At 45.5% G+C, this 24,751-nt stretch overlaps 3 protein-coding genes across 6 annotated transcripts in view; 1 reads left to right on the top strand and 2 right to left on the bottom strand.

The window, feature by feature from the left end:
• tedc1 (tubulin epsilon and delta complex 1) overlaps positions 1 to 9,248 on the bottom strand; it is a 92,666-nt gene extending 83,418 nt beyond the window's left edge. For all 4 annotated transcript variants that reach the window (XM_080414845.1, XM_080414846.1, XM_080414848.1 and 1 more), the window contains exons 1-3: positions 9,040 to 9,248; positions 7,981 to 8,143; positions 643 to 721 (exon numbers count right to left, since the gene is read on the bottom strand). In XM_080414845.1, coding sequence (XP_080270971.1) covers positions 643 to 721; positions 7,981 to 8,121 — 220 coding nt within the window. In that variant the 5' untranslated portion in view covers positions 8,122 to 8,143; positions 9,040 to 9,248. The remainder of the gene's footprint in view (positions 1 to 642; positions 722 to 7,980; positions 8,144 to 9,039) is intronic.
• A 2,694-nt stretch (positions 9,249 to 11,942) lies between these two features.
• Positions 11,943 to 12,938, top strand: LOC308074134 (Golgi phosphoprotein 3 homolog sauron-like; the record flags this gene model as incomplete). Its single annotated transcript, XM_080413466.1, has 1 exon — positions 11,943 to 12,938. One exon carries the CDS (start codon positions 11,943 to 11,945, stop codon positions 12,936 to 12,938), a length of 996 nt encoding a protein of 331 aa, XP_080269592.1.
• A 7,310-nt stretch (positions 12,939 to 20,248) lies between these two features.
• Positions 20,249 to 23,080, bottom strand: LOC308074133 (26S proteasome non-ATPase regulatory subunit 1-like; the record flags this gene model as incomplete). The annotated part of the gene is made up of 1 exon (XM_080413465.1): positions 20,249 to 23,080. The coding sequence occupies one exon, from the start codon at positions 23,078 to 23,080 to the stop codon at positions 20,249 to 20,251; it is 2,832 nt and encodes a 943-aa protein (XP_080269591.1).
• Between the last annotated feature and the right edge of the window lie 1,671 nt (positions 23,081 to 24,751).

The following is a 24,751-nucleotide window of genomic DNA, read 5'->3' as shown; positions in this document are numbered from 1 at the left end:
TGTGTACATGTATATCTATTGAGTTAAACATGTCAGTGTGTACATGTATCATGTATATCCATTGAGTTAAACATGTCAGTGTGTGTACATGCATCATGTATATCCATTGAGTTAAACATGTCAGTGTGTACATGCATCATGTATATCCATTGAGTTAAACATGTCAGTGTGTGTACATGCATCATGTATATCCATTGAGTTAAACATGTCAGTGTGTGTACATGCATCATGTATATCTATTGAGTTAAACATGTCAGTGTGTGTACATGCATCATGTATATCCATTGAGTTAAACATGTCAGTGTGTACATGCATCAGGGACAGGAGACGGTGAGTCAGTGAGGTTTTAGGGAGATACAAAGCAGGAAAAAGTCTGCATAGATAAAGCCACAGAGAGGTGGGTAGCAATGTTTGGTCTTTTTAGTCTCATATATCCTAATAAGAAGTCAACTTTCCGAGGGCGAGTGAACGATTGCGTTCCAGATGTCCTTTTGATGGATTTTTCTTGGCTGTCAATGTTTCTATCGTCCATAAAATCGCTCTGAAACTGATCCAAACGATCGTGTACGATGTAACTCTATGACCAGATGTGACGTTTGTGGGCGGTCTTGTCTATCTCTGTGTGTATGTATGGTAACAAACCGTGTGTTTCCTGTGCGCCACAGGAAATGACCTCAGCTTTACACAGGATGTTAAACAACAGATTCCAAAACTCCTCCTCCTGGAATGAAACACACACACACACACACACACACACACACACACACACACACACACACACACACACACACACACACACACACACACACACACACACACACACACACACACACACACACGTTAAACATGTCAAATGTTCACATCACACTGTCACTGTTTCATGTTTACTATATTAATATTATGTTCACATCACACTGTCACTGTTTCATGTTTACTATATTAATATTATGTTCACATCACACTGTCACTGTTTCATGTTTACTATATTAATATTATGTTCACATCACACTGTTACTGTTTCATGTTTACTATATTAATATTATGTTCACATCACACTGCTACTGTTTCATGTTTACTATATTAATATTATGTTCACATCACACTGTTACTGTTTCACGTTTACTATATTAATATTATGTTCACATCACACTGTTACTGTTTCATGTTTACTATATTAATATTATGTTCACATCACACTGTCACTGTTTCATGTTAACTATATTAATATTATGTTCACATCACACTGTTACTGTTTCATGTTAACTATATTAATATTATGTTCACATCACACTGTCACTGTTTCATGTTTACTATATTAATATTATGTTCACATCACACTGTCACTGTTTCATGTTTACTATATTAATATTATGTTCACATCACACTGTCACTGTTTCATGTTTACTATATTAATATTATGTTCACATCACACTGTTTCATGTTTACTATATTAATATTATGTTCACATCACACTGTTACTGTTTCATGTTTACTATATTAATATTATGTTCACATCACACTGTTACGGTTTCATGTTTACTATATTAATATTATGTTTACATCACAAACACACATATTAGCCTAACATGAGTAAATCATCTTCCAGGATGCTGGGTGGGTGTTTTGCAGAAACCATAAAGTGGAACACACCTGGGGTGACAGCAGGGCTTTTTCAGTGTCATAGAACCTTTAAGTAAAACATTTGAGTACTTTTTCCACCTCTGCCCTCTGACCCTATAGGTGCTACGTTACACACTTACATGACCTTTGACCTCAGCTGGTACGTTACCCCTGTAAGGGTTAGGGTTAAGGGTTAAGCCAAATTCCATTCCCCAAAGCTCGGTCACTCGCTCACTCTCCTCGCTTCCTCCACTCGCGCCTAAGCCCCGCCCCTGCGAGGAGCCGAGGATTATTTGCGAGGACGGAGTGGTCGAGCGGTTGCCGTCAAAGGATCGGACTGCACTTAGCGTCATTTCAAAGCGACGGAAAATTCCGCGATCACTTATGACGTCTCAAACAGCTGGACCAGAGCGTGGATGAAAATATACATGCATAGAATAATATGCAGGTATAGAATAATACAGAATATAAGAATAGACAATTCATCAATGTGGAGGATGGCCACATTGTAATCTTTATAGTTAACATTTTGTGCAAAGCCATTTATTCCTGAAATAGTGAACGAAGCGCCAGGATGATTAAACATTTATGAATTAAATCCTGACCCGTCCCTCTTTTTGCTCTTACAGTCCCCAGACCCCCCACCCCCCGCAGCAGTCCCGCACGGCACTGCTGCTTATAACAGCCACCGTATATTACAGAGTATGTCTGACTCTGAATTACATCATTCATGCAGGGTGGCCATACGTCCTCTTTTACCCGGACATATCCTCTTTTGGGGGGCTGTCTGGGGGTTTTTATAAAATCCTTCAAATGTCCGGGGTTTTGAGAGTTTGGGTGATATCCCCCCCACTTCTGGGACGTAGGGCTGTACCCAAACGTTCGAAGGTTCGGACCTTCGTTCGTTATGTCGGCATTCGAATCTTAATTAATGAGTTCGAACCTCCGCTTTAAAAAAAAAATATATATATATATATAAAAATAAAAAAAACTTAAAATATATATCAGAATGTGATATATATCAGAATATCACAGTACTATGTTGTGTTTACAATAATTTGAAAGTCACGAAAGTCACGCACGCACGCACGCACAGTAGAGATGCGCGGATGGCCTCTCACGTCACCCGAATCCATGTACAAATTAATTATCCGCCCGTTATCCAACCGCAATAATTATATTATCCAATTTAAATATCCGCACCAACCGTTTTTCCCGTATGTCAAAATATTATTATTTTCTGGTATTCCCCGTTAGTTTTATTATTAGTTGTGATCACAAAATGCATTGATTTAGCCTATGGAATGTCGGTGCGTCTTTTTTCTTTTTTTAAAAACCGGTGCTGCTCTGAACAGAGCGCACTGCTCTGCTGCGCTGAACATACAGTACAGACTCTGTGCGGCATCCAACATACAGGCATCCAACATACAGAGCGCACTGCTCTGCTGCCAGCGGCACCGGTTTAAAAAAAAAGAAAAAAGACGCACCGACATTCCATAGGCTAAATCAATGCATTTTTTTGTGATCGCATGGCACAGAGGCTGCTCTACACACTCTCACACAGACACAAGCACGCAGAGATTTAGCTGTTTTATGGATAGATATATTAGATGTCATTAATTTATTTACCGCAATATTTCACCCGCGGTTTATCCGATATTAATTAATAATTATATTTGATTGACCCGAATCCACCCAAACCGCGGTTAACTGCGGCAACCGCGGCTAAAACTAGTGTTCTTGGCACACAACATGAAGAGAGTATAGCAGAGGTGAGGGCCGACTCGGTCGGCAAGACTTTTTTTTTTGGTTCGTCACAAGACGAGAGTGACGAGAGTTTAAATTTTATTTTAAAAGTCGTTGTTTGTTAACCGTTTCAAGCTGCCACGCCCTGCCATACTTATGTTTTATAGTTGTTGTTTAATGTAACTAACAGCCCTGTGCAGAATATTGTCTGTCGTATTGTTAGATATTGGCCAAAAAGAGAGCGAGTTGTCTGGAGAGGAAAAAAAAGACACTGTGACAATTAATGCGCCTGTTTTATTTTTCTGTTACATGAATGAAGGCTTTCAAGGGAGGCTATTGATCTGCATTGCTTGTACTGTCTGGTAACAAACGACTTCAGCAATAAATCCTAAACTTTAGGAAATATCTTGTCTTGTTTGATCCTTAACCCTGCAAGACCCGCTGTTGTAATAATACAACATTTGTATTTTATCAAAAAAAGTGTATAAATCATTTGTTTTCCTGTTATTTTTTCACCTAAACATCATCATTGGATCCTATTGTTTAGTCTTGCAATGTCAGTGGCCAGGATATTTGCATATAAATACCCCCCACAGAGGCAGGAAATGTCACAACTTGAAAATCCTTGAAGGAAGAAAAATCTCTTTTTCACTGGACAGGATTCCTCACAAAAAAGTAAGTAAAATGTCTGTAATAATTATTTTGGTGATCATTAGAATGTCTAGAACATGTAGATATGTTGTTATTGTGAAAGATATCCCCCAAATGTAAATTAGAGCATGCTTTATACTTGTTGTATTTTTACAACATTGGGTCATGGTGGTAGCAAATAGCAATGCACCTGTTCATTTTACAGAGTGGAATGCAGTGGAGTATTATTCGTTTTCACAATACATTTTGTAACCAATTGTGCTCGAAGACAAATATACTGCATTAGCTTATAACATTTCATTGCCTATAATGTTTTAGCAAAATATTTTGGTAATGTTTGTGATTAGCAATCAGTGTATGGTAATTGTTCATATGGGAGTCGCCCAGTTAAGACTCATCATTGTTCATGTGATGGGTGTTGGGGATTGCTTACTTACAGCCATCCTCAATCCCTTTGTTAGGCTAAGCACCATCAGTGATGATGGTGCTTAGCCTTTGTGAGGATAAGCAAAGCACAATAGGTTGGCCAGACAGTATTGTGTGACTTGTGAAATATGTACCTGCAGTGAGATGTGCTACTAATGTGCTAAAGGTATGTCTTCATTTATCATTTCAGAATGCCACAAGCAAGGAGAGAGCCTCGCTTCACTGCAAGGGATGTGTTGGATATTGTAATGAATGGAGAGAGTGATGTGGACATCGACTAAAATAAAATAAAAACTTAAAAATATGGCTTATTGATGTTATTATTCATAATGTACTGTTCTGAGGCCAAATATTATTCATAATGTATACTGTTCTGAGGCCAAATAATAAACCATAACCATATAAATGAACCCTTAAGTTGTTTTAGTGAAGTATATAGACATTTGCCATGTTATTCTGATAGTGAGTAACAATGGCCTATAGGACATTCTGCTACCCGTTAGACCCAATGTTGTAATATTACAACATTTCAATAAAACCTTACGAAAACTATTTATTTTAAAAAACATTATATTTTCCTCTCCAAAGTACTCCTACAACACCATCTGAAAGGTTGAAAAAATTTTTTTGCAAGTAGAAATATATCCGGGTCTTGCAGGGTTAAATCCTTTCAATACATTATGGGCATTATGAAACTTTTTTTTAAACCAATAGACTATGCAATGTCGGCTCTATAATGAATTGCAGCTTGGTTAAAGGCACGTTCGTTTAATTAATTAAATAAACACGATCGTTCGAACGAACGTCCTTCGATGGTTCGAAAGTCGAACCATCGTTGTATTCATTAATTAATAAATACAACGATGGTTCGAAAGTCGAACCATCGTTGTATTAATTAATTAATAAATAAGACGATGGTTCGACTTTCGAACCATCGTTTTGTTAATTAATTGGTTAAAAACGATGGTTCGACGTTCGAACCATCGTTTTGTTCATTAAATAATTAAATACGATGGTTCGAACGTCCGTTCGAAATTCCTCGCCGAAGTTCAAATCCTAAAAACAGGGTTTGGGTACAGCCCTACTGGGACGAAGAAAAAAGAAAAAAACTCAGACGATTTTGTTTGATATTGTTTGATAGCGAAATAAATCATGACTGATAGACATGAAAGAAGACCCTTCACAGTTAATAGAGAATTTTAAATTTTAAGAATCGGTTCAGAATTGAATGAGTACGGCTATAGTTAAAGCGTCCTCTCATATATTCAGTCTATATATAAATACAATACATTATTTTAAACATAATCTTTGTCACAGTAATTTATAGTAGTCCATGCACTGCATTGAGGCATGTAAGGAGATAAATGAACTATCAGCTTTTGAGACAGAATAAGTGTGCACAATATATTACAATGTATACAATTGTATTATACTTTATATCAACGCAATAAAGCCAGTGGCTTGTTGCGTCTTTTCTGTTAATTTACACTGTGTGTGTGTGTTTGTGTGAGATGCGCAACGAGTGATCGGCGGGGGCGAAGGGGGGGGCAGCCGGTGTTTCGGCATGGTTTCGGGTTTCAAGCATTGTTTATGTGGCCACATGTGGAGGAGGACCATGTATACGTCGAGGGAGAAGGGAAAAAACAAAAAAAACGTGTACACGTGATGCGGAAGTCTGCCGCGGAGGAGCTGTGGAGAGTTGTCGAGCCTACACTTGATGTACACTCACTAAATGCGGAAGTAGAGAGCCTCCTCGGCTCCTCCACTCGACTCCACTCGCCTCCTCCAAGAAGCAACTGAATAATTGGACCCTGACTACTTCCGGTTTGAAGTCGGAGTGACCGAGTGGGAGTGACCGAGTGGGAGTGACCGAGTGGGAGTGACCGAGTGGGAGTGACCGAGTGGGAGTGAGCGAGTGGGAGTGACCGAGTGGGAGTGAGCGAGTGGGAGTGAGCGAGTGGGAGTGAGCGAGTGGGAGTGACCGAGTGGGAGTGACCGAGTGGGAGTGAGCGAGTGGGAGTGACCGAGTGGGAGTGAGCGAGTGGGAGTGAGCGAGTGGGAGTGAGCGAGTGGGAGTGAGCGAGTGGGAGTGACCGAGTGGGAGTGACCGAGTGGGAGTGACCGAGTGGGAGTGAGCGAGTGGGAGTGAGCGAGTGGGAGTGAGCGAGTGGGAGTGACCGAGTGGGAGTGACCGAGTGGGAGTGACCGAGTGGGAGTGACCGAGTGGGAGTGACCGAGTGGGAGTGAGCGAGTGGGAGTGACCGAGTGGGAGTGAGCGAGTGGGAGTGAGCGAGTGGGAGTGACCGAGTGGGAGTGAGCGAGTGGGAGTGAGCGAGTGGGAGTGAGCGAGTGGGAGTGAGCGAGTGGGAGTGACCGAGTGGGAGTGACCGAGTGGGAGTGACCGAGTGGGAGTGACCGAGTGGGAGTGAGCGAGTGGGAGTGACCGAGTGGGAGTGAGCGAGTGGGAGTGAGCGAGTGGGAGTGAGCGAGTGGGAGTGACCGAGTGGGAGTGACCGAGTGGGAGTGAGCGAGTGGGAGTGACCGAGTGGGAGTGACCGAGTGGGAGTGACCGAGTGGGAGTGACCGAGTGGGAGTGACCGAGTGGGAGTGACCGAGTGGGAGTGAGCGAGTGGGAGTGAGCGAGTGGGAGTGAGCGAGTGGGAGTGAGTGGGAGTGAGCGAGTGGGAGTGAGCGAGTGGGAGTGAGCGAGTGGGAGTGAGCGAGTGGGAGTGACCGAGTGGGAGTGACCGAGTGGGAGTGAGCGAGTGGGAGTGAGCGAGTGGGAGTGAGCGAGTGGGAGTGAGCGAGTGGGAGTGAGCGAGTGGGAGTGAGCGAGTGGGAGTGAGCGAGTGGGAGTGAGCGAGTGGGAGTGACCGAGTGGGAGTGACCGAGTGGGAGTGAGCGAGTGGGAGTGAGCGAGTGGGAGTGAGCGAGTGGGAGTGACCGAGTGGGAGTGAGCGAGTGGGAGTGACCGAGTGGGAGTGAGCGAGTGGGAGTGACCGAGTGGGAGTGACCGAGTGGGAGTGACCGAGTGGGAGTGACCGAGTGGGAGTGAGCGAGTGGGAGTGACCGAGTGGGAGTGACCGAGTGGGAGTGACCGAGTGGGAGTGACCGAGTGGGAGTGAGCGAGTGGGAGTGAGCGAGTGGGAGTGACCGAGTGGGAGTGAGCGAGTGGGAGTGACCGAGTGGGAGTGACCGAGTGGGAGTGACCGAGTGGGAGTGAGCGAGTGGGAGTGAGCGAGTGGGAGTGAGCGAGTGGGAGTGACCGAGTGGGAGTGACCGAGTGGGAGTGAGCGAGTGGGAGTGACCGAGTGGGAGTGACCGAGTGGGAGTGACCGAGTGGGAGTGACCGAGTGGGAGTGAGCGAGTGGGAGTGACCGAGTGGGAGTGACCGAGTGGGAGTGACCGAGTGGGAGTGAGCGAGTGGCCGAGATTTTCGGGTTTGTAATTTGGCTTAGGGTTAGGGTTAAGGGTTAAGGTTAAGGGTTAGGGTTAAGGGTTAAGGGTTAAGGGTTAAGGGTTAACATGGTAACGTACCAGCTGGTTTCCAGTAGAGTTGCGTTTGGCTCGTCTGAAGGACTCTGCAGAGGGAACACAGAGCAGACCCACAGCTGACAGCACTCTGCACAGAGCTCCTATCACCTGCTGCACCCTGACGCCCCCTGGAGGCCTCTGCATGTCACTGCAGCAGCTCCCAGCTCTGACACACACACACACACACACACACACACACACACACACACACACACACACACACACAGTAGATGTATGACAGAATGCAGATTCATACAAAGATGATCCAAGCTTTACTTACAGCTGAAATGTTGGTGATTAGTGGTGTAAAGTAACTAAGTACATTTACTCAAGTACTGTACTTAAAGGGTTCACACCATGAATTTCATTTTTTTTTTTTGGGGGGGGGGGGGTATTTTTTGGGCTCCCCAGTGTCTCTTGTACCCCAACAAAAAAAATGTTTTAACATTCAGTCATTCATTCTCATTTCAGAGATTTTCAGAATGGGCGTGTCTGAACAGGCCATTTCAGAATGGCAATGCAAGTGACATCACTTGCATTGCCATTGCATTGATGCTGGCCAGACAGAATTGCTCAGTAGCCCCCCCCTGCCCAAGAGGACGTTTTGGTATTGCAGCTGAAAGTGCTGTATAAGCCAGAGACAATTGACTTGGGATGAGTATATCTGAGTGATGATTTACCTTTTGAAAAAGGTTTGAGGGACATACACCATATGATATTAAATATAAAAAAAAAAAATTAATTCATGGTGTAGATCCTTTAAGTACAATTTTGAGGTATTTGTACTTTACTGGAGTATTTCCAATTTTCAGTACTTTTACTTCTACTCCACTACATCTCAGAGACAAATATTATACTTGTACTACAATTATTTGAAAACTTTAGTTACTTTAGTTAGATTTTGATCTCATGTCTTACTAAATAAAGTTCATCAATCAATCAAATGGGCTTCCCTGAATAAATAAAAAGGAAAAGAAAGAAGTTGAGTAGATGTACTCAATTACTTTACACCACTGAACCTCTAGTTACATTCAATGTGATTAATAAGTATTATTCACTTACCTTCTAGAGTAATACTCCTCTGAATAACGTATAAAGTATTACATTATCTTCTACAGTAATACAACTCCTATGAATAAAGTATAAAGTATTACATTATCTTCTACAGTAATACAACTCCTCTGAATAAAGTATAAAGTATTACATTATCTTCTACAGTAATACAACTCCTATGAATAAAGTATAAAGTATTACATTGTCTTCTACAGTAATACAACTCCTCTGAATAAAGTATAAAGTATTACATTATCTTCTACAGTAATACAACTCCTCTGAATAAAGTATAAAGTATTACATTGTCTTCTACAGTAATACAACTCCTATGAATAAAGTATAAAGTACTTTAAAACACGTTAATAACATTCATTCTTTCAACACAGTTGAGTTTCCGCACCGCGCGACAGGAAAAACAATCAACATCCTGTGTTACACCGACATTTGTGTCCTATCGAAGACGGAAGACGGAAACCACATGAGAACTTGTACACAGTGAAACAGCGCCCCCCCTTCTCACAGAATTCGTCAAGGCACCATTCACGGTGTGACAGCCGTGATGGTGCCGTCGTCAGGGACGTCAGCAGAGGAAGTTAGTTTCGATTGGCTGAAGTTTATGATTGACAGCCCTGCTGACCAATCGCCGACGTGAAGATTCCGTGGGTGTTACTTTACATTTTGAGCTTTTTGTACAAAATAATTGTAACAACAAAACAACAAAACATATTAAATACAAATCCTGTATATTACACACACACACACACACATATATATATATATATATATATATATATATATATATATATATATATATATATATATATATAAATATATATATATATACATTTAATGTACATATACATATAATGTACATACGTGTGTAACACAAAACATAACACAAAACATTAAATACAAATAAATCCTGTATAAAACATAATTAATCTAAATAAATAAATAAATACATGAATACAAATAAATCCTGTATTAAACACTCTTTAGATATCATATTCTCTAGGAATAAAGTAATTACTGTAGGAGGGACATTAGAAGATATTATGTTATAATTAGAAAACAATAATGTCCTAAGTTACATTAGAACATATTGTTTTCCAATTAGAATATAATATGTTGATGGCCAGAAGTTATTAGAAGTTATAATAAAGAAAAACATCACATGGATGCAACTGGGACGTATCATCAGTGTTGTAGCCTGGGGTCATCGGGTGTTTCGGGTCTCCCAACATACAACATACACCCTCGCCCAGGTGACCCAGCCAGGGTTGATCAAGCCCCGACCTACGTCCCAGTAGCTACCCACGGTCAGTCCTCTTAGGGAAAGACAGGGCCACTCAGTCCGCTTCTCCGGAAGTACTCTGCCGGGACTCGGGGAGGCGCTGGCACGTGGAGGGACTAGGCTCTGTGGGTTGTCTCCTGGCCGGGCTCCTCCTTCGTCTCACCAGGTCCAGGACCTGAGCGCTGCGCCAGATCTGGTGCACCGCCCCGATCCAAACATTTCATTCTGGCGTGATGGTTCCTTGAGCCGGTAGAACTAAGACTGCAGGCTCCACTTGCGCATTGCTTGAAAGGCCCTCCTAAAGGCCTCACCATGGGTTTGTTGGGCTTCTTCCTCACGGAAGACACAGTCTTAGTTCTACTGGATCTCTTCTCTAGTCTTAGTTCTACTGGATCTCTTCTTCACTAGTCTTAGTAGCTGGATCTCCTCTCCCTAGTGGAGAGGAGATCTGACTTCTCCTCTAGTTCTACTGGATCTCTTCTCCTCTAGTCTTAGTTCTACTGGATCTCTTCTCCTCTAGTCTTAGTTCTACTGGATCTCTTCTCCTCTAGTCTTAGTTCTACTGGATCTCTTCTCCACTAGTCTTAGTTCTACTGGATCTCTTCTCCACTAGTCTTAGTTCTACTGGATCTCTTCTCCACTAGTCTTAGTTCTACTGGAGTCTGGATCTCTTCTCCACTAGACTTAGTTCTACTGGAGTCTGGATCTCTTCTCCACTAGTCTTAGTTCTACTGGATCTCTTCTCCACTAGTCTTAGTTCTACTGGATCTCTTCTCCACTAGTCTTAGTTCTACTGGATCTCTTCTCCTCTAGTCTTAGTTCTACTGGATCTCTTCTCTAGTCTTAGTTCTACTGGATCTCTTCTCCACTAGTCTTAGTTCTACTGGATCTCTTCTCCACTAGTCTTAGTTCTACTGGATCTCTTCTCCACTAGTCTTACTTCTACTGGATCTCTTCTCCACTAGTCTTAGTTCTACTGGATCTCTTCTCTAGTCTTAGTTCTACTGGATCTCTTCTCCACTAGTCTTAGTTCTACTGGATCTCTTCTCCACTAGTATTACTTCTACTGGATCTCTTCTCTAGTCTTAGTTCTACTGGATCTCTTCTCCTCTAGTCTTAGTTCTACTGGAGTCTGGATCTCTTCTCCTCTAGTCTTAGTTCTACTGGATCTCTTCTCCACTAGTCTTAGTTCTACTGGATCTCTTCTCCACTAGTCTTAGTTCTACTGGATCTCTTCTCCTCTAGTCTTAGTTCTACTGGATCTCCACTAGTCCCTCTCTAACGTTTTAGTCTAGTTTTAGTTTGTTGACGAAATAGTCAGTATATTTAGTCATGGTTTTAGTCATTATAGCTTAGTTTATATTAAGTTTCCGTCAGTGAGAAAAGGTAGTCGACAAACTTCACACAACGTTTGTTTAGCAGTGTGTTAGACAGTAGCAACGGTTTGTGTTGTTGATGATGTAACAGCAGAGCTCCTGTCAGCCTATAAAAGAATGTCCATGTTACCTTTATATGTGGATCTGAGCCCGATAACACCCTACACACTCACATACACACACACTCACACACACACACTCACTCTCACACTCTTTCAGCCGTGGTTCTCATGCAGTGAGACATGCTGTCTGTGGTGATGAGTCTCACGGCTCCCAGAACATCAGGTCTGGTCCAGAGGAGACCCAGGGCCTCCCGACCCCTCGGCCCCGCCTCCACGTCAGCCTCCCTGGTGAAGGTCAGGAGACGATGCCTGGAGGAGGAGGAGGACGGCATCCAGACGCTCCTCCAGGAGGAGGCGGAGGGAGAGGAAGGAGAGAGAGGCACAGAGACCAGGCTGACGCTGATGGAGGAGGTTCTGCTGCTGGGCCTGAAGGAGGAGTCTGGACACACCTCCTTCTTCAACGACTGCCTGTCCTCCGGGCTGAGAGGCTGCATGCTGGTGGAGCTGGCCCTGAGAGGGAGGCTGGGCCTGGAGGAGCGGCACGGCTCCTCCAGGAGGAACCAGGGCCTGCTGAGCAGGAAGGTGGTCCTCCGGTCCGACGCCCCCACGGGGGACGTGCTGCTGGACGAGACGCTCCGCCAGGTGGCGCGGCGGCAGCCCGCCGTGACGGTGCAGAGCTGGGTGGAGCTGCTCAGCGGAGACACGGTGAACCCTCTGAAGAGACGCTGCCGCCTGAGGAACGTGCGGCTGCGCCTGGCCAAGGGCCTGGTGGAGAAGGGCGTTCTGACCACCCGCAAGCAGAGCTTCCTGCTGTTCGACATGACCACGCACCCGCTGGCCGCCGCCGCCGGCAGCGACGGCGCTCGGGTCAAGAGGCGGCTGGTCAAGAAGGTCCTGGACGCTCTGCTGGACCAGTGGGTGCTGGGCGACCCGCCGCGCCGCGCCGTCAACAAGCGCCTGCTGGCCCTGGTCCTGATGGCCCACGCCTCGGACGTCCTGGACAACGCCCTGGACGCGCTGCCGGACGAGCGCTACAACCTGGCCATGGAGAGGGTCCACGACCTGGCGGCTCTGGAGGCCGAGGCCGAGAGCGGCAGACCCGACGCCAACCAGCTCATGTGGGCCGTGGTGGCAGCCTTCACCGCCGGGCACAAGTTCCTGGAGCTGCTGAAGTGATCATAATGGTCCGCTCAGCGGGGAGGGGGGGCCGGGGGGGTCTTTCATTCCAAGGACCCCCACAGTTTGATCTCTGAGACCCCCGATTTATACTAGTGTTAACTCTGAGACCCGTACGGGTCCATTTGGTTCCATTTTTACACTCTCAGAGATTACACACCCTGTAAGGCTCCATTTGGTTCCCTTCACACAGTGTCACGACCCGACCCGGACAGAACAGTAGAACCCAATTGCAGGATCCGGAAACCAGAGTTGTATAAATAATACTTTACTTTCGAATAACAGATAAACCAGGTACAACTCTCACAGAGGGAATTAAACAGTAAACTGGAATTTACACAAACGTCTCGATTCTCGAACACAGGGAGAAAGACAGGAGAATACTCAGAACCTCTCGGCAACGTGGCATAAACCTATTAACAAGCACCGAGCCAACAAAGGGAGTCCAGTTAAGAACAGCAGTCATTAGGCCGACACAAAGAGAGTCCAGTTAAGAACAGCAGTCATTAGGCCAACACAAAGAGAGTCCAGTTAAGAACAGCAGTCATTAGGCCAACACAAAGAGAGTCCAGTTAAGAACAGCAGTCATTAGGCCGACACAAAGAGAGTCAGTTAAGAACAGCAGTCATTAGGCCGACACAAAGAGAGTCAGTTAAGAACAGCAGACATTAGGCCGACACAAAGAGAGTCAGTTAAGAACAGCAGTCATTAGGCCGACACAAAGAGAGTCCAGTTAAGAACAGCAGACATTAGGCCGACACAAAGAGAGTCAGTTAAGAACAGCAGACATTAGGCCGACACAAAGAGAGTCAGTTAAGAACAGCAGTCATTAGGCCGACACAAAGGCAGTCCAGTTAAGAACAGCAGTCATTAGGCCGACACAAAGAGAGTCCAGTTAAGAACAGCAGTCATTAGGCCGACACAAAGGGAGTCCAGTTAAGAACAGCAGTCATTAGGCCGACACAAAGGCAGTCCAGTTAAGAACAGCAGTCATTAGGCCAACACAAAGAGAGTCCAGTTAAGAACAGCAGTCATTAGGCCGACACAAAGAGAGTCCAGTTAAGAACAGCAGTCATTAGGCCGACACAAAGAGAGTCAGTTAAGAACAGCAGTCATTAGGCCGACACAAAGAGAGTCAGTTAAGAACAGCAGTCATTAGGCCGACACAAAGGGAGTCAGTTAAGAACAGCAGTCATTAGGCCAACAAAGAGAGTCCAGTTAAGAACAGCAGTCATTAGGCCAACACAAAGAGAGTCCAGTTAAGAACAGCAGTCATTAGGCCGACACAAAGAGAGTCAGTTAAGAACAGCAGACATTAGGCCGACACAAAGAGAGTCAGTTAAGAACAGCAGTCATTAGGCCAACACAAAGAGAGTCCAGTTAAGAACAGCAGTCATTAGGCCGACACAAAGAGAGTCAGTTAAGAACAGCAGTCATTAGGCCGACACAAAGAGAGTCAGTTAAGAACAGCAGACATTAGGCCGACACAAAGAGAGTCAGTTAAGAACAGCAGACATTAGGCCGACACAAAGGCAGTCCAGTTAAGAACAGCAGACATTAGGCCGACACAAAGAGAGTCAGTTAAGAACAGCAGTCATTAGGCCGACACAAAGAGAGTCAGTTAAGAACAGCAGTCATTAGGCCAACACAAAGAGAGTCAGTTAAGAACAGCAGACATTGGGGGCACGGTGGCACAGTCGGTAGTGCTGTCGCCTCACAGCTAGAAGGTCCTGGGTTCGATTCCCGCAGGGGACGCTGTGGGCGCTGGGGGTGTGTTCTCTCCTCCGCGTCATCAGTGCCCATACCCTAGGTGGGGTTGGCGAAAGGGCCTTTCTGTGTGGAGTTTGCATGTTCTCCCCGTGTCTCCTAGGGTAGGTACCCTCACAAAAACATGCAGTAATCCTGGTCACTATACTGCCTCCCCCTGGCCAGCCGGGGCGCCTGATGGAGGGGAAGGGAACTGGTTGGAATAACGTGTTCCTTCCATGCGCTACGTCCAACCAGGGAAACTCTCCCCTGTCAGGTGACAAGAAGGTCAGTTGGCTCTCATGCATTGAAGGAGGCATGAGCTCGGCCCTGGCCTCCCTAGGTTGGCAGAGGGAAGGTAGTGCCCAGGATTACATAGACAATTGGCACTGGGTGTAAAAAAATAGGGTTACAAAATCGTGGGATAAAAAATTTAGAGGTAAGAACAGCAGACATTAGGCCGACACAAAGAGAGTCCAGTTAAGAACAGCAGTCATTAGGCCGACACAAAGAGAGTCCAGTTAAGAACAGCAGTCATTAGGCCGACACAAAGAGAGTCCAGTTAAGAACAGCAGTCATTAGGCCGACACAAAGAGAGTCCAGTTAAGAACAGCAGTCATTAGGCCGACACAAAGAGAGTCCAGTTAAGAACAGCAGTCATTAGGCCGACACAAAGAGAGTCAGTTAAGAACAGCAGTCATTAGGCCAACACAAAGAGAGTCAGTTAAGAACAGCAGTCATTAGGCCGACACAAAGAGAGTCAGTTAAGAACAGCAGTCATTAGGCCGACACAAAGAGAGTCAGTTAAGAACAGCAGTCATTAGGCCGACACAAAGAGAGTCCAGTTAAGAACAGCAGACATTAGGCCGACACAAAGAGAGTCAGTTAAGAACAGCAGACATTAGGCCGACACAAAGAGAGTCAGTTAAGAACAGCAGTCATTAGGCCAACACAAAGAGAGTCCAGTTAAGAACAGCAGTCATTAGGCCAACACAAAGAGAGTCAGTTAAGAACAGCAGTCATTAGGCCGACACAAAGAGAGTCAGTTAAGAACAGCAGTCATTAGGCCGACACAAAGAGAGTCCAGTTAAGAACAGCAGACATTAGGCCGACACAAAGAGAGTCAGTTAAGAACAGCAGACATTAGGCCGACACAAAGAGAGTCAGTTAAGAACAGCAGTCATTAGGCCAACACAAAGGGAGTCCAGTTAAGAACAGCAGTCATTAGGCCAACACAAAGGGAGTCAGTTAAGAACAGCAGACATTAGGCCGACACAAAGAGAGTCAGTTAAGAACAGCAGACATTAGGCCGACACAAAGAGAGTCCAGTTAAGAACAGCAGTCATTAGGCTGACACAAAGAGAGTCAGTTAAGAACAGCAGTCATTAGGCCGACACAAAGAGAGTCAGTTAAGAACAGCAGTCATTAGGCCGACACAAAGGGAGTCCAGTTAAGAACAGCAGTCATTAGGCCGACACAAAGGGAGTCAGTTAAGAACAGCAGTCATTAGGCTGACACAAAGGGAGTCCAGTTAAGAACAGCAGACATTAGGCCGACACAAAGAGAGTCAGTTAAGAACAGCAGTCATTAGGCCGACACAAAGGGAGTCCAGTTAAGAACAGCAGTCATTAGGCCGACACAAAGGGAGTCAGTTAAGAACAGCAGTCATTAGGCCGACACAAAGGGAGTCCAGTTAAGAACAGCAGTCATTAGGCCGACACAAAGAGAGTCAGTTAAGAACAGCAGTCATTAGGCCGACACAAAGGGAGTCCAGTTAAGAACAGCAGTCATTAGGCCGACACAAAGGGAGTCCAGTTAAGAACAGCAGTCATTAGGCCGACACAAAGGGAGTCAGTTAAGAACAGCAGTCATTAGGCCGACACAAAGGGAGTCCAGTTAAGAACAGCAGACATTAGGCCGACACAAAGAGAGTCAGTTAAGAACAGCAGACATTAGGCCGACACAAAGAGAGTCAGTTAAGAACAGCAGTCATTAGGCCGACACAAAGAGAGTCCAGTTAAGAACAGCAGTCATTAGGCCGACACAAAGAGAGTCCAGTTAAGAACAGCAGTCATTAGGCCGACACAAAGAGAGTCCAGTTAAGAACAGCAGTCATTAGGCCGACACAAAGAGAGTCCAGTTAAGAACAGCAGACATTAGGCCAACACAAAGGGAGTCCAGTTAAGAACAGGGGGGAGCAAGCCGAGAGTGGTGACAGAGGGGAGGGGCTGGGGACAGAGAGGGGAGTGGCATGCAGAGCTGTAACGGTTCCATTTGGACCCCTGGTGGTCCTGGACCTTATGTTGAAGACCAGTGTAATAATAGTCTATACGGGACCCTCAAACTATAAGCAATGAAAACATCCCCATCAGGGGTCCTCACTCCCCTTTTCCCTCTACACCAAATGTCTTTGCTGAAAATACCTTTGGTTTTTTTATTGATTCAAGAGCAATGTCTTCCATTTCAACATGCTAACTTTACAGGAAGAGAAAGCCTGTAGTGTCTATTAGCTTGGATTCCCCATCGATGATGTCACTGGTAGGCAAGTTTCTGAACTGTCCACAGCCCTCCTCTGAGACACAGAGTGATGCTAATATGCTATACAAATAGTTATAATTATTATTTCATTATTATTATTATAATCATCATAACTGTACCAATATATTTAGTTTATTTATATTAGCCACAAAAAAAATTTTTTGCAGATAAAGTATAGTTTTGGAAATTCAAGTGAACTTGAGCCACGAGAGGCACCACTGAGTGAAGAGGCACCACTGAGTGAAGAGGCACCACTGAGTGAGCTAAAGAGTGAGCTAAAGAGTGAGCTAAAGTGAGCAAGTTGCCGTGCCGAACGTTTGCAAAGTGGCTACTGGCCAATCACAGCGCGTTCTTGCACAAGTGGTATAGTCTTTGGAATGACGCGACCCAGATGGATGTTTTTATGGCAGCTGGACAGACCTATTTTTGGGAAGGCAAACTGCCTAAAGTGACTGGCCAATCACAGTGCGTCCTTTCCGGGACTTGGCAGAATCTAGTTGTACGTCATATCTTCATACAACAAGTCTCCTCATTGGATTAAATTGGTATCCCGAAAATACCAATTGTATTCTCTGTTTATTAAAGAGCTGGAGAGACATGGAGACTCCTGTTACTGAACAAACACTAGCAATAATTACTATCACAATATAGATCTATTTAACACTGTTACTGAACAAACACTCTATAGTAATGATTACTATCACAATATATATCTATTTAACACTGTTACTGAACAAACACTCTATAGTAATGATTACTATAACAATATAGAGCTATTTAACACTGTTACTGAACAAACACCATTGAAACTAACACAACTGCATCTGTGTCAATACACACTCATGGCCTTATTCTAGACTTTTTACCTCTAAACCACAGCTACCCTGAGTATACATTTAAATACTTGTTCTGAATACTAACAGCCAGTCCAGCCTACAAACACACACTGACCTCACACTGTCTTCTACAGCCACTGCTGAAACATTGACCTGCAGACCTCTCAGTAAAGGACATCCCTGCTCGTCAGATACAGATATAAACAAATCCATAAGATCTGTGGCCTTGAAAGAGTGCAGAAAATATTAAATTGCAGGTTTACCATTGTGGGATGGGGATATTTATCAAGGTTTTATTTCATTTATACTCATACAGGTGAACCGTTTCCCTGAATGTTGTGTGGTGATTAATTTCCTTTGTGCATCATCTGAAAAGAACCAGAACGAACCAGGGCAAAGGGGAATGCTAAGCTGCCTGCCTTTGATTGGTTTGATACTGTAACCAGTGGATATTACAGTGTTGTGAGGTCAGTGTAAACCATGATACTGTAACCAATAGACCAGTGGATATTACAGTGTTGTTGGTGTGAGGTCAGTGTAAACCATGATACTGTAACCAATAGACCAGTGGATATTACAGTGTTGTTGGTGTGAGGTCAGTGTAAACCATGTCAGTTTTACAGCTTCATAAATGAATGGTTTCTGTCACGGTCCGCTCCTCGGACCGTGGACTGTGACTTTATTATTTAGCCATTGTCTGACCTTATACGGTTTTGGACCCTTTTGTCCACTCTTCCTGTTGTATTGTTCCCTGTTCTCCTTGTACCTTTATTCTGTAATGTTGTCACTGTGTTCTGTCTGTTTCCTGTTGTCCATTTATTCCCGGTTTAAGTAATAAATCCCCCTGCATCTGATTCACTCTGTCTCCGCTCACTGTCTGCGCTTGGGTCCTACACTTCTCTGCCCCGCACCGTGACAGGTTTCAATCTGCTCTTTGCCCTCTGGTAGCCTGCACTCATGTTTAACTCTTCCTGACACGTGTGTTTAATAATGGACCGACCCTTGTCGTAAGATTACATTTAATATCGTCACATAAAAAGATAAATAATAATAACATGGCTCCTATGTGGATCTCTATGACGTATAACTCCATATTTGGACATAGTTTGGCCTACAGTACTTGGCAGCACAAGACGTGTGGAGCTGATTGGTCAGTAAATGAAGTCCACCCTACCCCCAAAAAAGAAGAAAAAAAACATTGTGATGAAGAGCTCTGGACGCTGTATGCATCATATTGACCTTCATCTCTGACCTCAACCATCTCAATAACCTCGCTGGTGAAATGTAGAGACTCTCTTCAGGGTTCCTCCACCATCATCTGCCTTCAGCTCTTCTCTCAAAGCAGGCTTCTTCTTCAAAGATTCTTCATGTGTCTGTGATTGTCTGCTTCTTCTTCAAAGACTCTTCATGTGTCTGTGATTGTCTGCTTCTTATTGGCCAAAGACTCTTCATGTGTCTGTGATTGTCTGCTTCTTATTGGCCAAAGACTCTTCATGTGTCTGTGATTGTCTGCTTCTTCTTCAAAGACTCTTCATGTGTCTGTGATTGTCTGCTTCTTATTGGCCAAAGACTCTTCATGTGTCTGTGATTGTCTGCTTCTTATTGGCCAAAGACTCTTCATGTGTCTGTGATTGTCTGCTTCTTATTGGCCAAAGACTCTTCATGTGTCTGTGATTGTCTGCTTCTTCTTCAAAGACTCTTCATGTGTCTGTGATTGTCTGCTTCTTATTGGCCAAAGACTCTTCATGTGTCTGTGATTGTCTGCTTCTTATTGGCTTATTGCTCCATGTTTGTGATCTCATTTTAATCTTGGTTAATTTTTTTTATTCCAATAGTGTATATATTTTTTCTATCGTACTGACAGAAATTGTGACCATTTTAAACAGAGATGACCTGATGAAGGTCGTGTGACCGAAGCGTTGCAGGAGAGAACAGTAGGATCATTCTCCACATGTAAAAAATCCTCTGTTCAATACTTCTGTTCACCTGTTCATTGAAAGCAGGCGTGAGAAAATACATTTTCTACAAAGAGAATGTAAAACATTCCCCTCTTCAACATAGAGCCAGGACAGGATGGACAGACGGACGGATGGACGGAAGGATGGGAGGATGGGTAGGAGATGGAGAAAGGGGAGAACAATACATGCTGGTATATCAGTTCGTCGGAGGTCAGGAGGTCAGCAAACCTTTCTACTCGTCGACGTAGTCGAAGGGCTCCGGGGGTTCGGGCTCCTGCCCCTCCTCCTCCACCCGGGGTCCATGGGAGGAGACCGGCTCCACTAGCTCCTCCTCCTCCTGCCTGGTGTCCTCCATGATGATGATGCCCCCGCTGGCCAGCGGTTTGAAGGGCCGGTAACGGCAGTTCTCTGGCATGCCGAGGACTTTGAGCTGCGCCGGCATCACCCTGGCCGGGTTCTCCAGGAGATGGAGGCCGGGCTCTGCAGGCTCTCTCTTCTTCTCCTTCTCCTTGTCCACCTCCATCTTGTCCTTCTTGGCCTCCTGCAGGTTGTCCACCTCCATCTTGTCCTCTTCCCTCTCCTTCTTCTCCCTCTCTTTCTTCTTGGCTTTAGCCGTGATGGAGAGAACGGCGGTGGAGACCTTCTCCCTCTCCTTCTCCTTGGTCACCTTCAGGGCGGCCGGGTAGGAGAAGGTGGAGGGCTTACAGTTGGAGCAGAACTGCACCTTGGGCATCTTCAGGTCCTTGTTGAGTCCGATGATGGCGGTGGGGGTGAAGGCCAACGACAGGAAGTGGGACAGCGGGAACCAGAACCAGAACTGGGTGAAGACCAGCAGGCCGACCACGGTCGGCATGTGCGTGTGGCCCGTCCTGGACTGCAGAGAGATGGTCACGTTGCGTCCGCCCGCGTCCAGGATGCCCTGCGCCAGGATGGCGCCGAACTTGGCCATGACGTCATCGTGTTTGTCGTTGATTACCTTGGTGTACAGCTGTCTGAACTGGCTGACCTTTGGACATGTGACCTCGGTTTGTTGGATCATGATGAGGGCCGAGGCGATGAGCGCTCCCTGTCGGACATAGTTCACTGGGTCGTTGCTCATGGGCTCCAGCAGGTTGATGGCCTCCTTGTTGCCCGTCCCGGAGCAGCAGATGCCCAGGGCCATGGCCGCTCCGCAGCGGACGTGGGGGTTGTAGCTCTCCGCCAGGAGGGACACCACGCTGTGGCACTGCTCCGGAGTCCTGAACATGATGAAACCGATGGACTCGATGGCGGCCCTCCTGACGTCATCGTTCACGTCGCTCACCGCCACGTGCAGCAGCCGTCGGATGGCCTTGTTGTTCCCGGATCCGCAGTAGGCCATGCCCACCGTGTACATGCCCGAGCGCCTCAGGATGGGGTCCTTGTCCCTGCACAGGCTCTTAATGAGGGTGTCGGCCTCCTCCATGCATCCGTACATCACCAGGGCGATGCCGACGGCCAGCCCGCGCAGGATCTTCTCGTGCTGCGTGTCCTGGGTGTAGCCCACCATGTCCTGGATGGCCTGGTCAGACTTGGAGCCCAGCATCACCAGACCCAGAGCCAGGCCGGCAGCCTCGCCGGTGACGGCGTCGTCCTGGTCCAGGTTGGACTTGAGAAGGTCGTAAACATCCAGTCTGGCCGTGCCCAGGGCAGCCAAACCCAGGCCGAGGGCACCGCCGTGGCGAACCACGTCGTTGCTGGCGCTCTTGAGCTGGTTGAGCAGGTAGTCGATGATGTCTCCTCCGTGGTTGGCGTGGATCAGGCCCAGGGCATACAGGCCGCCTCCCTCCTGGTAGGTGGAGCCAGGGGAAGTGTCTTTGGGCAGGTAGGTGGCCATTAGCTGCAGCGCCTCTTTCTCATGGCCCTTGTGAATGACACCCAGACTAGCTGTGGCAGTGAACTTGGCCCAGTTTGTGGCTCTTGCTAACCACTCCAGGTTTTCACGGAGGAACTGGTCGCTCGTGGTTCCCGAGTGCATGAAAGCGTTGGCTATGACCGTGGCTGTGTGGCACACTGAATTTCGAACCGCATCCTTTGTTTTCTTGAGGATCATCAGGTCTGTGTTGTTGTTTCGGATGAGGAACTGCAGGTGCAGCTCAATGGCCATTTCTCCGTTGAGGATTCTAATCATCTTGGCAATCTGGTCCTTGAGTTCGTCTTTTGTCTCTGTCTCGGCTGCGATGGGCATGGTGGGCACGGTGCCAGTGTGGGCAGGGATGATGGGCGTGGCCGCAGTCTGGAGGTTCTTGATGACGACAGAGAGGAACTGCTGGCTGGCGCACTCGTACAGGTCGAAGCAGATCTGATAGGGCGTCAGAACGTTGCCCTCCTTCACCAGCTTCTCCAGGATGACGCTCACCTTCTGCGGCTCGTACAGGAAGATCAGGCACTGGCAGACGTTAATAAAGTCTGGCTTCTCCGGGTTCTCGTACAGTTTGACCAAAACTCTGAGCACTTCATTGCGGAACTTCTTGTTCTGTATCAAGGACATGCAGACCTTCAGGCTGTAAGCCAGCAGTCCACTCCTGTCATTTGAGTTCCTGATGGTCTCCTCAAACTTGTCAAGGCGCCTGGTTTCCAGGGCGATACCGATCGCCGGCTTGTCCTGGCAACCTTCCAACATCTTGTTGACGATGCCCTCCAGGCGAGGGTCGATGGGTTTCTCCTCACCTTCGGGCAGCTCTGCATTTTCCACCTGCAGCCTGGTGTAGTGGTCAACGCATTTTGAAATGATGGTCTCCACATACTCAGACCCGTCTGTGACATTGAAGTATTCTCCGGCTCCCAGGGCGTAGTTCAGAGCATTCTCAAAGGAGTCCAGATGGTAGAAGACCTTGGAGGCCACCAGGGCGGCTAAATCCCTTCTCTGAAAGGACTTGTCATCATAGAGGGCCTCGATCTTGTCCACGGATCCAGAAATCTCGGGCCAGAAGTCGTTGACGATGGAGTTGAGTTTACGCAGAGCAAACACCTGGAGCTGGGGGTCATCCTCGTCGAGGAGGGAAATAAGTCCAGCAGCAGATGTTATAGTTCCAGATGTTATCATGTTACTTCCAGATATTATCATGTTACTTCCTGAGTCCTGACTCAACACCTTGGCCTTTTACTACCAAACAGGGTTTCAGGAGTTACAAGTGACAAACAGTATCTGTCTCAACGATCCAGCAAGTCCAACAGCGTCCATCTTTTTATGTCCAGCTTTTTATATCTCTGACGCATAGAATGCACGTGTCATTGGATGATGTGACCATTTGATGACGTCATCATTTGATGACGACACCATTTAATGAAGTCACCCCTGCATTGCTTGGTTTCGCATCACAGTGATGCAAAACAATGACATCATCGCATGGACATTTCCGCATTAAAGGAATCTGGGTTCAGAATGCACCATGTCCCATTACTCTTTTCAGGATTTTCATCATAATTATTACTTTAGGGGGCCAAGCACGTAGTCCTAATGGTGCCCCTTTGATTTTATAGTTAGTCCTTTCTTCTTCTTCCGCCACTTTTTGCAGTTCTGGCTTAACCGTGCAATCGTTTTTTACGGAACTCTACAATATGGTAGAGGGCTATGCCAAACGGTGAAGACACAAAACTCACAACAATTGGCAAAAGGGTGACGCTATAGCAACCAATTGAATAATGCTAACTTTGAATAGGCATAGCTCATGAACCAGTTGACCGACAGCAATAAAACTTCAATACACATATGCGTCTCCTTATGAGGAACAAATGTGTCACTTTGACCTATGACCATTAGATCTCCCACCATTTCGAATTATATGAAAAACTGTTCAAATCTATCTCTTTTTGCAATGTTAACGAAACTTTATACACATGAACTTTGGACCTCGACAAAAACTTTGAAGTGAAAAAATAGCTTTTATGAGCCAATGAATATTGCAGTTTTATGAAAATTATTCTTCTGCCCCTAACTACATGAATGCAGAGTCATATTTAAAAAAACTATATTTTATAACTATAAGAACTATAGCAATCAGAACAGGCATAAGTCATGCCTCGTTTGGCCTGAAGCCATGTAACTTGCTTACAGATGTACCTTGACTCATGAGGAACACATCTGTCTCTTTGACCAGTAAGCTCCGCCCGTAGATTTTCTGCCATTTTGAGTAGTTTTGAGTAGTAGAAAAACACTTAAACCCGTTTTCTTCTGGGATTTTTAAGCAATTTGCGTGAAACGTTGTACACACAATCTATGGACCATTATCTAAAGTCCCAGTTGAGGAAAAAAATTAAGCCTCCATGGGCCAATGGATATAGTAGAGGGCTGGCTTCATAAAAAAAAAAAAAACCTCCATGGGCTCCTTTCTCTTATTTAAGTCTCTCGATCCAATGTCTCAGTCTGTAAAGTGTCTACTTATCAGTCTGAAGGTCCCTGGTTCAAACCCTGATTTATCCTGTCCAAATTTTATTTGCCAAACAGAAATCATGACTTTTAAGCAAGTGCACTTTTTAAAGACAAGATGAAATGGCATTTTGACTGTATGTGTTTTTGTGACAAAGTGGAATCCCCCAGAAGCAAAGATTTGAGTTAAAAATGTTCGCTTTAAATTTTTTTATATATTCAAAGATTTGCCCAAGATTAAAAAAGCAAAATCTACAAGCTCATAGTGCGGCACTCGGTAGCCCAAAGTATAAAATAACATTTAAATTGCGTTCCCGTTTTTAATGGGTTAAAGTCTTTCAATTACCA

This window comes from Gymnoscopelus braueri, assembly GCF_963280865.1.
Source record: "Gymnoscopelus braueri genome assembly, chromosome: 19".
Taxonomy (NCBI): domain Eukaryota; kingdom Metazoa; phylum Chordata; class Actinopteri; order Myctophiformes; family Myctophidae; genus Gymnoscopelus; species Gymnoscopelus braueri.
This window is presented reverse-complemented; position numbering and strand designations above follow the sequence as displayed.